Source organism: Oryx dammah, unplaced genomic scaffold (assembly GCF_014754425.2).
Source record: "Oryx dammah isolate SB20612 unplaced genomic scaffold, SCBI_Odam_1.1 HiC_scaffold_13, whole genome shotgun sequence".
Taxonomy (NCBI): domain Eukaryota; kingdom Metazoa; phylum Chordata; class Mammalia; order Artiodactyla; family Bovidae; genus Oryx; species Oryx dammah.
The window spans coordinates 20,092,153-20,106,603 of NW_024070197.1; the positions used below are offsets into that span (position 1 = coordinate 20,092,153).

A 14,451-nucleotide genomic window follows, 5' to 3' on the forward strand; every position below is an offset into this window, starting at 1 on the left:
ATCCTATATCAGAACAATTTAAAATTTTGCCTTTCACATCTGAATAATTAATCCACTTGGACTTAATTTCTATACATTATTAATTACACATACTGTTTTAAGTAGAGAACATAATTTTTTCCACATTGGTTCCACTTAGGCTTTAGTCTTCCATATAAATTTTATAATCAGATGAACAAGTTCCATCAAAATCCCTGATAAAATTTTAATCAGAATTGTACTGAATCATTAATACTTTATATACACAAACTAAAATAAATGTACATTTTGCTCTGTCAGCTAAGAAGGCCTAAAACAAATGGCACCCACATCTATGCCTAAGCAGTTGTATCCGGGCTTCTAATATCATTCTTCAATAAAAGGAACCAGGATTCCTTGAAGAAATGTCTAATTCTAGGGCTGAAGCAGGAAATACGCAAGATGAACCTGGAGCATCTTATAGTCCCAGAAAGTAAGGAATTACTCCAAAAAAAAAACCCCCCGTCACACTTTGATGGCTACATGTCAAAGAGCACAAGGCCAATTGAAGAGCTCCCAATGGCCAAAGATGGAACAATCTGAGCAACAAAATTAAACAGTGTATTAGATTATAGTGAAAGTCGCTCAGTCACATCTAACTCTTTGCCACGCCATGGACTATACAGGCCATGGAATTCTCCAGTCCAGAATACTGGAGTGGGTAGCATTTCCCTTCTCCAGTGCATCTTCCCAACCCAGGAAATTGATTTGGGGTCTCCTACACTGCAGGTGGATTCTTTACCAACTAAGCTATCAGGGAGGAAAAACCCATTAGATTATAACCCAAACTATAAAATACATTCAATATCAATGAATCTACATGGATGACAAACACTATCTTAAGTGATCAAGGCCTACATTAATAGTCATAAATTATGTTAATAACATGTATCCCTCATATGATATGAGGAAAACAACACTTTATCTCTGAGGTCTTCCTTCCAATAACCTATAACCACACTGTTATCAATAAGAAAAACATCAGACAAATTCCAATAGTGGGGCATCCTACAAAATACCTGACTAGTACTCTTCAAAATTAACAAGGTCCTCAAAAACAAGCAAAGTCTGAAAAACTGTCACAGCCCCCTTAAGCGGGATCTAAGGACATGGTAAGTAATGATGTGGTATCCAATAGAAAAGAAACACTGGGTAAAAATTAAGGAGATTTAAATAATCTTTGGACTTCAGTTAATAAACAATGTATCAATATTGATCCACTGTTACCTATATATCATACATTAGTATGATAAGATATTGACAACAGAGGAAACCAAATGTGGGAACTTGCTACCTTCTCAATTGTTTTCTAAATTTGAAACTGTTCTAAAAACTAAAGTCTACTGAAAAGAAAAAAAAAGTTTCCCAAATAAATAAAACCTGCAAGTGTATTTCTTGTGAAATTCTGTCATTATACCATTATAGGTGTACTTTCCCGAGTGAATATGTTATACCTTAATCAAAACATAAAACTGTTTGCTGCAAATTTCTAGAAGATTATCAACTAGATAACGTTCTCTTCTTAGTTTATCAAGAAGGTGAAAAAGTGTTTGCTAAATTTTACCAAACATTTTTCCTTTATCTATGAAGATTATACAGTTTCTTTCTTAATGAAGTAAACGGCATTTATAGATCTTTCCAGTGTTAAATCATGCTTGCATTCCTGGAATAAATACAACTTGGCATCCTTTCCATTTTATACCATTCAGATTTTTTTTAATTTATTTTTGGCTGTGCTCGGTCCTCCAGTTGTGATGTGGTGGCTTCTCTTGCTGCAGAGCACAGGCACTTGGCTGCTCGGGCTTCAGCACTTGTGGTGCACAGGCTTAGCTGCTCCATGGCATGTAGAGTATTTCTGGACCAGGGATTGAACGCGTGTCCCCTGCATTGGCAGGTGGACTCTCAATCACTGGACCACCAGAGAAGTCCCCCTCTTTCCTTTTTACGATCAAACTTGCCAATTTATTTTTCACTCTTATCTCAATTACATCCTAATTTTTTTGACTTTATGTTGTTCTTTTTCCAACATAAGTTGGATCCTTTGCCAATTAATGTTCACCACTCTTCATCTGTGTAAGCCTGTTAACTTCTTTCAACTACCACATACAAGTTCCACATGTAGTATTTTCAGTATTATTACAAACTATTTTCAACTTCCATTATTTCTTATTTAACCAATGAGTTACTTCTATGTTTTAGTGTTTTCAAATACAAAGACTTGTGCTCATTTAGTTATATGCCTATTTCCAGTCAGAAAAGCTCCATCATCGTTAAGTACAATTTCTCCATGGTATTTAAATAAATAACCCCACTGTCCATCACCAGTACTAAAAATATGCCCAGAAATATATATACTCTTACTTGAACAAATATTTCGCCCAGACAATGCAATGAATAGGTTCTGAAGGTGTGTTACGAATTGTACAGCCAGGAAAAGTTCTCTGGGTTGGTTTGGGATGACATTCATAACACTCGGTCACACCCTGCAAAGTAAAGATGTGAGAAAAACATTTAACCCATGACAATGGTTTCTCAATACTGTAATTCACTCTTTCATTTACATTCCAACTATCAGGAAAATTTTAAAATATTAGTGACTCCTCAAATCCTTACTTTACAGACAAGAAACTCTAACATAAAACCTAACTGAATCTACCAGTCACAGCTAAGGCTAAGCCAAGACTCTTGATTCCTGGCCCAGTGAGGAGAAAACACAAGTTTACCTTGATCATAGTGAATAGAGTAAACTACTGGAAAGACAAGTAACAGCTTTCCAACCAGTTATCTTCCAAAGTTGTAAAACTCTATTATTTAAATATTATTTATAGCTTTCCCTTATAAGCTCCTAAAGATTAAGTGAATTTAAAGCATTTAATTTCTAGAGCTAACCAGATACATGGAAAAAAATCTTAGGTATTGCTAAACCAAATACTCTTCATTTCATTGCTAAAGGGTTATGTTTAAATTTACACTGGAAGGAATCTCTGAATGAAGTCTACAACACCTGTGATAATTTTTCAAAACTTCAAATGAATATTCCTCATTCTGGTAGTTCTCTCAGTCTTAATACATAGTAGCGTCTCAGTAGTGGATCACGGTAATGAGCAATATCTTTCTAATAATGATTAAAGACCCCAAACCTGCAAATACCATTTTAATAAAAATTGCAGCAGATCCAGGGTTTTCTCCATAATGCCATTTCTGGTGTCCTTCCAACATGCTTTCTTGGGGCCAGCCATACAGCAAGCAGTCTATCCCTCATAAATTAATATTTACAAGTTTTTGTAAAATGATATGAATTAAGCTCCCAAAGAGTAATACTAAACACTAAAAACCACTGAAGCAGAGCCACAATTTTCGGTATGGATAAACTGCCAAAGAACAGACAAAAGTATCAAACTTCAAGTAGAGTATATAATTTCTTTTAGTTTCAAGACCTGCAAATGATTCTTGCAATGTATCTGTTTAATTTCTTAAAAGAATTAAGAGAAAAAAAGATTTGAGCAGAAAATGAATAACAATATTAAGATTATAGAAAACTGAGTTATGAACATACAGGTACTTGTTCTTACTCTTTAGTTTTATCTAAATACTTGAAATACTTCACAAATAGACCAAAAAATTTTTTCAAAGTACTCCAGACTATAAATCTGGACTCCAGCCAAAACTAACTTTTTAGAAGCTGGTTTAGCATACATCAACATGTCATGTAGTCTCTTATGCTTGCCAACCCAAGGATTTTAATACACAAGCTACATTTTAATACATGCAAGGATTTTAATACATAAGATCTTTGCCTGTACTCTTTCGTACCTTCACAGCATCCTAAGTTTTAGAGGAGCACAAAAAAATCCTTACATTCTGGAGGCTGACAAACCCATGTAATACATAGCCAAAGTTTACTTCTTCCCTCCTTAAGGTCCCAAATAAAAATATTTGGGGAGCAAAAACAAACAAACAAAAAGATGTTCTTTACCTTTTTGATAGTGGTTACTTGCCCAAGATAACCAGCAGTTCCACTCTCAATAAGAGGGACATCAGCTGCTAGACACATTCTATTAACATGGTTTCGGGCAGCTGGAAGAAAAATACTAGTTAACAGGAGTTCATAGGAAAAAAAAAAGGTTACGTAGTTACCTGTAATCAGAATGAAATTTACCCGAACCATTCTCTATTGTTTTTATTTCATGTACAATTCTCTTACAACTATGACCAGAATAATACAACTATTATAGACATTTAAGAGACATGCAACAGTAAAATTTCTAACATAAGAAATTCATATTACAAATTTACTATATGAGAAGCACCCCTGTATACTACTTTTGAATTCCAAAGTGCCATCTTCCTCTTCTACTGCTGTGGCGGCTGCTGCTGCTGCTAAGTCGTTTCAGTCATGTCCGACTCTGTGCGACCCCATAGACGGCAGCCCACCAGGCTCCCCCGTCCCTGGGATTCTCCAGGCAAGAACACTGGAGTGGGTTGCCATTTCCTCCTCCAATGCATGAAAGTGAAGTCGCTCAGTCATGTCCGACTCTTTGCGACCCCATGGACTGTAGCCTACCAGGCTCCTCCGCCCATGGGATTTTCCAGGCAAGAGTACTGGAGTGGGGTGCCATTGCCTTCTCCAACTACTGTGGCTATCTTTTATTAAACTTGGCTAAAACATTGTTTCAATGTTTTGCAAGCCCTTAACTTTCTCTTATTCTACTAAAATTATCAGACAATACATGGAAATGAATGGAGAATATGGAATATCAACTTGGAACTATTAAGGCAGTTTAAGATGGGGGCGGGGGGTAAGAAAACAAGATAAAGGGAAAAAAGATGAGTCTGGTTAAAAGAGTTATCCTGCCTCTTTCTTATGCTACTTTGTATGTCTTTTCTTTTGATACTTCTGACCTGAAATTGTTACAAACTCACTTGACAGATGTACTTTTACATGTGGAAGTCCGTCGAAAAGGACCAAGTATTTTCATTCCACATTTCAGACACACAGATCTGTTAACAATAACTGGCTATACAGTATTTGATATATGAAATATCACCAACTTGTACAAGTTTAAATGGTCTAAAATGTGTACATGCAATAGGATCCAGTCTGGTATCTCACAGCACCAGATATACCGAAACTAATTCAAGAGTCATGACTTCTATAACTTTGGCATCCTGTTGCCTTACTCTCAAAACAGTGGTTTTTAGCCCTAATTGCCCTTTAGATCACCTGGGAAACTACGAAAAAAAATATGATCATTAGGTCCCACTTACAGAGTCTGATTTAATTGGCCTTGGGTAATATCTGGACCCTGGTATTTCTTAGATCTCCACATAAACAAAGGAAGTCACCGTGTTTAAGTGCTGGGATAATGTGCAACAAATAAACATGCACACGACATACGCAGTCATCCTCTTTAATAATTTTAGCTTCCCCTGTTTCACAGCAGTTCCAGTTAAAATTACAATCAAATGGCAATCTTTAAACCTGATCTTACTTCCCTTTAGCTCTTTTAAGATCTAACTTGTAAGGAAATATTTTAATTAACACTAATTGAATAAACAACCTTGTTACGGAAGAAAGGAAATACTTAAAATTATTAAAAATAATCTCACCTCTGTTATCTAAAGCATTCATAACCAATATAAATTGTCGAAAAAATTCCACATTATAGTCAGGGCTACAAAGTAAAACAACAAAAAAAAGTCACCAAAACAACTGGCCTTATACATGAGCTTTACAGAATAAAACAGGGTACTAAAAAGCACATTAAACTAATAACAGTGCAAAACTAACTGGTATTAGGGGTCTCTACCAAATATATATATATAGGTCTGACCATTCCCAAATACCATCAACAGATCTAAAAGAAATTATTTCCCCTTAATCCCTGCAAATAACTACACATCCTTTTTGGCCAGTTACCTTGGGCACTGAGCAGAAAACCCAAACTGGCACAACTTATGAGTCCCACCAGGCCTTCCTGGGGCAGCAAGTGCCTGGGAACATATAAAGAATACATTCCCAGGATCTGCCTAGCCTGTGGCTTCACCTCACATGGTCAAGATCAGCAGGGTTCAGGCCCCTAGGGTCCCTGCTTTTAGAAGCACTGGGAAAGCAACACAGGGTAAGAAGGTTGTAGGGCTATCAGCAAGCATGTAGAGCAAACATCCAGAGAATTAAAAGGAACCTGGAGACATAAATTCTCTGAGAAAGCATAAGACTTTCTTTAATTCCAGGCCTCAAACAAGAAATCATTGTTATTTATACTTGTTAGCCGGACAACAACTACAGATAAAGGATATTTTAGACACAGGGTTCCTTTGCCCCAACACCTCCAAAATTATATATTTATCCTATCTCTACTGAGATCAGAGAATACTTATGTACCATCAGAATTACTGCCCCATCACAATCCCCACAGCCCTAATAAACAAATTATTTGTGGAAGGAACCTTTTAAACTGAGAAAGGCTGTAGCTGAAGTTGACCAGAATGAGTAATATATTTAGAAAGGTCTGAATCATCACATATAATGATTTTTCATAGAATTATGTATTTAAAACAGGAGTATAAGTTCCTTTTAAGTTTTCATAACTTATTTACGATTTATTGAAAGTATTAAAGTATCTCACTTCTTATCTAAATCATTCAAACCATATGTGTCTGTGTATGAATATATACATATGTGTATACAAATATACTGCTAAAAGAATGCCACTTAACTCATGTGGGCATAACCTACTGCATTTTCATTATTCCAGAAAAACTTAGAAAGCAGAATGACTTTGAGTTCATATATTTAGCTAATAAAAATATACTTTGAAGGTTTAATTAAAAATTCACAGCAAATGCAATTCTGTGACATAATAATCAGAGCATACTTCATGATGCTGTCATGGTAGGCTATGATATTAGCTTTCGGGTAAAACTGCAGTACACTCTCTTTGGCAACCTGGAAAAACAAACAACACTAAATTACTAATGTACTAAATTACTATAACAATTCTAATTATATACAAAACCTATTTATGGCAGACAACTGATACTTCACCTTATATAATATTTACATTAAAAATAAAATACAAAAATGTAACAGGAAAATTTCAACAAGATTAAGCTATATACACCTATTTATAAACTAACAGGACAGCTGCCTCCTCTCATACACACTTGTACGCGAACGGCCAGCTTCAGCAGAAGTGTCAAATGCTTTAACCAAGTATCATTCACCCATTCAACGACTATTCACTAAGTATCTTCCGTGCATCAGAATCTGTATATGGCACTTGGTGAGTGACAGTGACATATATCAAATAACCATCTAGATAAATGTAACCTACAAAGTATGATAATGATACACAGAAAAAGCAGAGATTGTAATGAAAGGAAGATCTGATTTAGAGATTTAGGAAAGAACTCCTAGAGAAAATGAGAAAAATGAAAAGGGGAGAAGAGTGAAAGTTCACCCAAAAGGCTGAGAAAAAAGCAAAGGCAAAAGGTATTTCAAAACCTTGAATCAAGATGGAACATTCAAGGAACTAAAGAAAGGTCAGAATGGCAAGAACTCAGGGGACGCTGTCTTCTTTAAGGTGAACAATGGCCTAAGCTGTAGCTTCACCTGCCCAAAATACAGGAGAAGCCAACCTCTGGGGAATGTAGAACACAAGGCTCACTCTAAGTAAACACTCCGAAATTTAAGCAAGAAGGGGACCCATTTACAGGGTCAGGAAAAGCACTTATCTTCTCTGCAGACAAAAAAAGGAGAGCACAGCCTTCAGTCCTTTACTAGACAGATCTTTCTATTCTTCATAATCCCTCAGGTGAAAAAGAGACAGCTTCCCCCATATTCTCCCTCCTACTAGAAACCCCAAGTTAATCTAATGCCATAAATAGAAGATCCCCCAAGGGCAGAAATAATAATGAACAGATAAATAGAAACCATATGAGAAATACAATTACCTGGGCCTTTGATCTTCCAACATGTTTCTTTTGAAACAAAAACTGCCTGTTGAGGTTGCTGACATCAATAGTATCCAGATCAATCTACAAATACATAGACCAGATAAATCACCAATTTTCTGGTATGTTTGAGCAATAAATATCACTATTCTCTGCATCCATAACCCAAAACTTTTGGTATCTGCTACATTAGTGGAGAAAAGGCTCTTAATACCAAAGTGTTAAATTGATAAAGTAATTTAATACATATTTAAAAAAACAAGGTTTAATTTCAAAGATAACGTCCTCCCTCCCCTCAAAAAACTGATTCTTTTCTTCATTTGCTTGTTTAATCATCCTGGCAAATATGTTAGGAAATTCCTTAGATGGCACATAATCATGTTGAAAACGCATTAAAATTTTTTTCCTTTTTTCTTTTTTTCAATTTCCATCACTTCTCTATTAATCAATTACTCTTTCAAATCCAATATAATAAACTGTGCCTTCTTTTTCTTAAATACTTGACAGATTTATTGAATTTTTAGCACGTTCTTTAATTCAAAAGTCCTTACCTTGAATTTTTAGCACGTTCTTTAATTCAAAAGTCCTTACCCATCCACAATTTTTACAATTATTACCTGAGGCCTGTGGATGGAACCTTCTACACAAGGTTAAGTGTCTTAAGTCTTACCTAATTGCTGTTTAAACGTTAAATACAAGGGAAGAAAAAATAATTATAACTAAAACCACTTTCATTCCACTTCAATAAACTTACATGAAAGGTAATCAAATGTTCTGTATAACATCCATGGTTTTGGCTATAATTTGTGAAAATTACCAGTACATATAATGACATAACATTTTTTTTATTCGTGCTTTCTAAATTACTACAAAAACCAAACCAAATAAAAAAATCAACATTTATTTCTCAGGTGCCCCAACTCACTGTCTATGACAAAATGAACCTTTTAAAGGAGTATCAGTAATTATCAGCTATGCCACATTCATTTTTGGGATTTGCGATACAAAACTGAATGGGAAGATGAACCCTATAAAAACCAAAGGAAAATGCATAAATGCTTTTCCCTCCAGTCACTCATTTATTAGTCCAGTCGGTCATCTCTAATTCCATGTTTCCACTACACCTTAAAACGCTATAAACTCACAACCAAATTTTAGGTTACAACTCCAAACCTCTTAAGTTTACGTAACAGAAATAATCTGACTCAAAATTGCAGTAGATTCTCGCCACTGCACACCAACGCAAAAGTTAAAATCCTAACCAATACCTTTAACGAAATAATCTATGGTGATAAAAATGATTGTCACGCAGATTGTCTGTACCCAGAAGAGAGGACTGCAAGCCCCAAAGGAGTCCTACCAGTTGCCTGGCGACCCAAAGTAAGTTACCAAACTGCATCTCACTTTTCCTCTTATTTGTTAAAAATAAAATGGGATGAAAACAGCGCTTACAAAGCCTATGATAGCAGTGACGATTAAATACGTTAAGGCGAGTAAAAATCTCAGGACAGAGTCGGACTCGGGACAAGCGCTCAGTAGGTACTGATTGTTATTACCGCGCCATACTCTGCTCTGGATATTAAGAGGGACTTTGAATTGAACACTCGCAACATCCTCAAGGGACTCGAAACAACCATCTCCTGCCTCCCGTTCAAACTGGGTACCGCTCTGAAGCGAAAGCACGAGGGCTCCTCCACACCCCAGAGCCGCCAAAAATTGGCGGGGCGCGGGCGGGGTGGGGGGGTGAGGCCCACCGCAGGACGCCCGGAAGACCCGGGCCCTCCGCCCCAGCATGCGGAGCGGGCCCGGCGTGCGGCAAGGCCCGCCCCGTCGTTGTGGAAGAGCTCCCTCTCCGTGGACAGCCACGACCCTGGGGCCTCTAGGTCTGGCCCCGTGCTCTCAGCTCCAGTCCCGACCTCCGGGCCCCAAGCCCCCCGACCGCGGCTCCACGGCCCGCCATTCAGCCCGCGCGCACGCCTGGCCCTCACCAGGTCGATGTGGGAGAAGCCGGTGAGCACGAGGTTTTTGAGGAGCTCGCAGCCGATGCCGCCCGCCCCCACCACCAGGACCCGGCCCCCGGCCACGGCCTCAGCCAGTTCCCGGGGCAGCCCCCGCGACAGTGCCATGGCGGGACGACCACGAGCCGCTGGCGGAGGCGGAGGCGGGAGAAGTGAGCCGCGGCCGGAAGCAGGTGGGGGAGGGGCGGCCCCGCTTCCGTTCCTGCGCACGTCGGCCACCTATCGGCGCCGAGTGGGCGGAGCCCGAGGGTGTGGCCAGTCCGCCGGCCCTAGACAGGGCTGGGCTGTGAGCGAAGGGCTTCACACCTCCGGTAGCAGTGTTTCTCAGCGACGCGCACGGCCGGGTCTTCGGCCTAAGGATGGTGTTTGGCCTGGGATTTGGAACTCCCAACCAAAACTTCTAACAGGTTAGAAAACTGATGTCCCTCTATGTAAAGAGCTCTTACAAATTAACAAGAAAATGAATGTCACACAAAAAATACAGGCAATGGATGTGAAGGAGCACTCACGAAGACAATGGGCAATATGATCAATATCGAAATTTCATCAAAGACATGCAAAATAGTTTTCAAAGGCTTTTCACCCATTGAATGGCAAAAACAGTGTGTTAGGCACGCCCACACACTGCAGGTATACTAAGGCAAAGCTTTCTAGAGTATTGTGGCAATTTGATATAAAAAACCCTAAAATTGTGCAAAGCTTTTGATTCATTCTTTTCAATTCGAGGAATTTATCCAATGGCAGTTATCACTGGTTAAAAAAATAATTAAATGGGAATAGAGAGGCAGATGTACAGAATGGACTTGTGGACTCAGCAGGTGAAGGGGAGGGTGGGATGAATTGAGAAAGTAGTATTGACATATACACACCACCATGTGTGAAATAGTGGGAAGCTGCTGTATAACATAAAGAGCTGGATGCACACGTTTCTTTTTTTGAAAAATACTTTGCACCATATGTGTAATGGAGTAAAGGCCTCTTATGCCCCAAGCGAAAAAAGCCAAACTCTGACAGTGGGAATTTGTAGATGAGCCACCCCACGCCCGAGGAACGGAGGCTGCGCGATGGCTGAGAGGAGCTACTCCATGTTCAAGGTCAGGAGGGGCAGCTGTGAGGAGATACCCCTCGTCCAAGGTAAAGAGCAGCGGCTGCGCTTTGCTGGAACAGCTGTGAAGAGATACCCCACGTCCAAGGTAACAGAAACCCAACTAAGACGGTAGGCGTTGCAAGAGGGCATCAGAGGGCAGACACACTGAAACCATAATCACAGAAAGCTAGTCAGTCTGATCACACGGACCACAGCCTTGTCTAACTCAATGAAACTAAACCATGCCGTGTGGGGCCACCCAAGACGGGCAGGTCATGGTGGAGAGGTTTGACAGAATGTGGTCCACTGGAGAAGGGAATGGCAAACCACTTCAGTATTCTTGCCTTGAGAACCCCATGAACAGTATGAAAAGGCAAAATGATAGGATACTGAAAGAGGAACTCCCCTAGGTCGGTAGGTGCCCAATATGCTACTGGAGATCAGCAGAGAAATAACTCCAGAAAGAATGAAGGGATGGAGCCAAAAGAAGGGGACGACAGAGGATGAGATGGCTGGATGGCATCACTGACTCGATGGACATGAGTTTGGGTAAACTCTGGGAGTTGGTGATGGACAGGGAGGCCTGGCGTGCTGGATTCATGGGGTCACAAAGAATAGGACACGACTGAACTGAACTGAAAGACTTATTGCAGGGTGTCAAGCAAGGAAGTGGGAGGCAACCTTAGGTCCCTTCAACTTGGTCTTTGAGTTAGGGGATTTTTTTAAGGGGAAGAACAAAGAGATTAATCATCATCTTGTGACATTTTTAAATAGTAGTTTGGGGAGTTAGGATATGTCTCTGGTTTACAATTCTCTGGCCACGTGGTCCATGCCTCTGGGATCTGTTAGCTCACCTTCCTCTGGAGAAACAACTTGAGTTTGCACCTTAACAATGACATCTGTAATACCAAGTTTACTACATTAATGAGGTTATCAACAACAGCAATTTTAGTCATCTGACTCTGGTTGATTAGTGTTCAGTTAGCATCAGACTGAGATCAGAGGAGGTTAAGAAAGGGAATAAAGCTGTGGAGAGATTTATCATAAACTCAGTAAGGGAACTTGGTTTCAGGAGGGGGGGAGACTCAGTTTCAATTACAGAGTATATAAAAGATTAAATTTTATTAAAAAGGTTTCTCAAATGGCAAGAAAATAACCATGGTTAGTATTTTTGTGTACTTATGTATGCTGGAATTGTGGACAATTTTTATTTCTTCTCTAAACTTTCCTATATTTCCCAGATGCTCACGCTCCTCAAAGAAAATGTGAACTTTAAAATCGGAAAACAATTATTAGAAGAAAAAAGGAAAAGATGGTATAAAAGCAATAATGACTCGATTTTCCTAAGAGAGCTCTCTAAAATGGAGCTGGAAGGCCACTGATAAATGTAACTTATGCAAGGCTTCTGTGAAGAAGTGAAGTTGCTCAGTCGTGTCTGACTTTTTGTGACGCCCATGGACACCAGGCTCCTCCGTCCATGGGATTTTCTAGGCAAGAGTACGGGAGTGGGTTGCCATTTCCTTCTCCAGGGAACTTCCCAACCCAGGTCTCCTGCATTGTAGACAGACGCTTTACCATCTGAGCCACCAGGGAAGTTACCGTGAGAAGGCTTCCGTAAGACCCCCTTATCTGTCTGTAGTGTCTATATCTTCTGGACCCCAAGGGCTTCCCCTGGTGGCTCGGACAGTAAAGACTCCTCCTGCAGTGTGGGAGACTTAGGCTCAATCCCTGGGTTGGGAAGATCCCCTGGAGAAGGAAATGGCAACCCACTCCAGTATTCTTGCCTGGAAAATCTGCATGGACAGAGGAGCCTGGCAGGCTACAGTCCATGGGGTCACAGAGAATCAGACACCACTGAGTGACTAAGCACAGCACGACAGTGAAGTCTGACCTTCTGACCACTCACTGTCCTAATGAAGGCATTCCAAACATCTGCCAGAAACTCAATGCTTACTTCCCTTACCCAAATATAACTCATGAAAGCCCATCTATATCAGACCCTTACCCTAAAACAACTCGTGACCATCATCCCTAAAGGACAACTATTTCCTTTCTTGTGTCAGAGTACAGCTTCATGGCATTTGTCTTCATAAGCCCCTGATTCTCTTCTCTGGAACACTCTTTCCATTATACTCAAATCTATGTCTTCTGAACTGTAACTTCTTTAAGATTTATTGATTTATTTATTTGGGGGGGCTGCACTGGGTCTTTATTGCCGCACATGGGCTTTCTCTAGTTGCGGTGAGTGGAAGCTTCTCTTGTGGTGCATGGGCTTCGCATTGTGCTGGCTTCTCTTGTGGGAGGGCGTAGGCTCTAGGGTGTGTGTGGACTTCAGGAGTTGCAGAATGTGGGCTCAGGAGTTGTGGCACATGGGCTTCCTTGCTCTGAAGTGTGTGGGATCTTCCTGGTCCAGGGGTCAAACAGGTGTCCCTTGTATTGCAAGGCAGATTCTTAACCACTGGACCATGATTGAAGCCCCAAATTGCAATTCTTATGATGCCAAATATACTCTTTTCTTCTTTGTTTTGTTGGTTGACAAAGGAAAACAGAAGAAAATTCCTTTTGACTTCTCTGGTCCTTTTCATCAGTTGATTGGTTCACCAAGCACCCACCAAGCTTGGTCTATGAGGAGCACTCAGGCTGTGGTTCTGAACCATAAGGCAAAGGAAGGGCCAGGGAACCCAACCATGGCTTGGGTTGGTCAAGGGGCAGGGGGCACACCCTTGCACAGTACGCTGCTGACGTCCCTTCCCTACCATTGGCCTGCCTCTCATAAACAGACATCCTGAACAGGAGGCTCACCTTCCTTTGCTTCTCTCCTGCCTGCAAAACTGCACACCTAATCTTACTCCTCAGGGCCTTGCTGGTATTTCTGTTTTCAGATCTAGATCTTTTACACAGCATTTAAGTGGGTTCACACCGGACTTGTTTTCTCATGTCTTGCTTCCTTAACAATTATGTTACAAACATTATTTCTATTGGATGATGGGGATGCCTCTGCAATCTGTACTCTATTTAGATAAGATCTGATACAAACATGTATAACTAGAGTCAAGAACGCATTTGGTTGGAAGCACAAATTGTCTCCACCTAAAAGAAACATGACACCTAATTCATATCTGAAAATGGCTGTTATCAACAGTTTAAAGCAACAATTATACCCCATTCTCTCATCAAAGGAGGGTACTCTCTGGCCACTTAAATAAATCCAAAGTGATGTACCTGCAGTCTGATGTACCTGATATGAGCAGTCTGTTTTCTGCTCTAGTTGGAGTGAGTGGTTTGAAGTCTGAGAAATTATCTGCCCACAACAGAAGTGCCGCAAGGGAACTGGTGATGGCTTCTCCAACATGACAGAGAGGAGGAATCAAA

At 40.0% G+C, this 14,451-nt stretch overlaps 1 protein-coding gene and 1 long non-coding RNA gene across 3 annotated transcripts in view; both read right to left on the reverse strand.

Moving 5' to 3' along the window:
• Positions 1–10,180, reverse strand: part of UBA2 (ubiquitin like modifier activating enzyme 2) — a 31,181-nt gene extending 21,001 nt beyond the window's left edge. For both annotated transcript variants that reach the window (XM_040253122.1, XM_040253123.1), the window contains exons 1-6: positions 9,963–10,180; positions 7,975–8,058; positions 6,897–6,967; positions 5,629–5,693; positions 3,995–4,095; positions 2,380–2,501 (exon numbers count right to left, since the gene is read on the reverse strand). In XM_040253122.1, coding sequence (XP_040109056.1) covers positions 2,380–2,501; positions 3,995–4,095; positions 5,629–5,693; positions 6,897–6,967; positions 7,975–8,058; positions 9,963–10,100 — 581 coding nt within the window. In that variant the 5' untranslated portion in view covers positions 10,101–10,180. The remainder of the gene's footprint in view (positions 1–2,379; positions 2,502–3,994; positions 4,096–5,628; positions 5,694–6,896; positions 6,968–7,974; positions 8,059–9,962) is intronic.
• Positions 8,302–9,682, reverse strand: LOC120872629. Its single transcript, XR_005723296.1, has 2 exons — positions 8,566–9,682; positions 8,302–8,525 (listed from the first exon to the last, which is right to left on the reverse strand). It is a non-coding gene; the product is annotated as an uncharacterized LOC120872629 (long non-coding RNA).
• Positions 10,181–14,451: the final 4,271 nt, after the last annotated feature.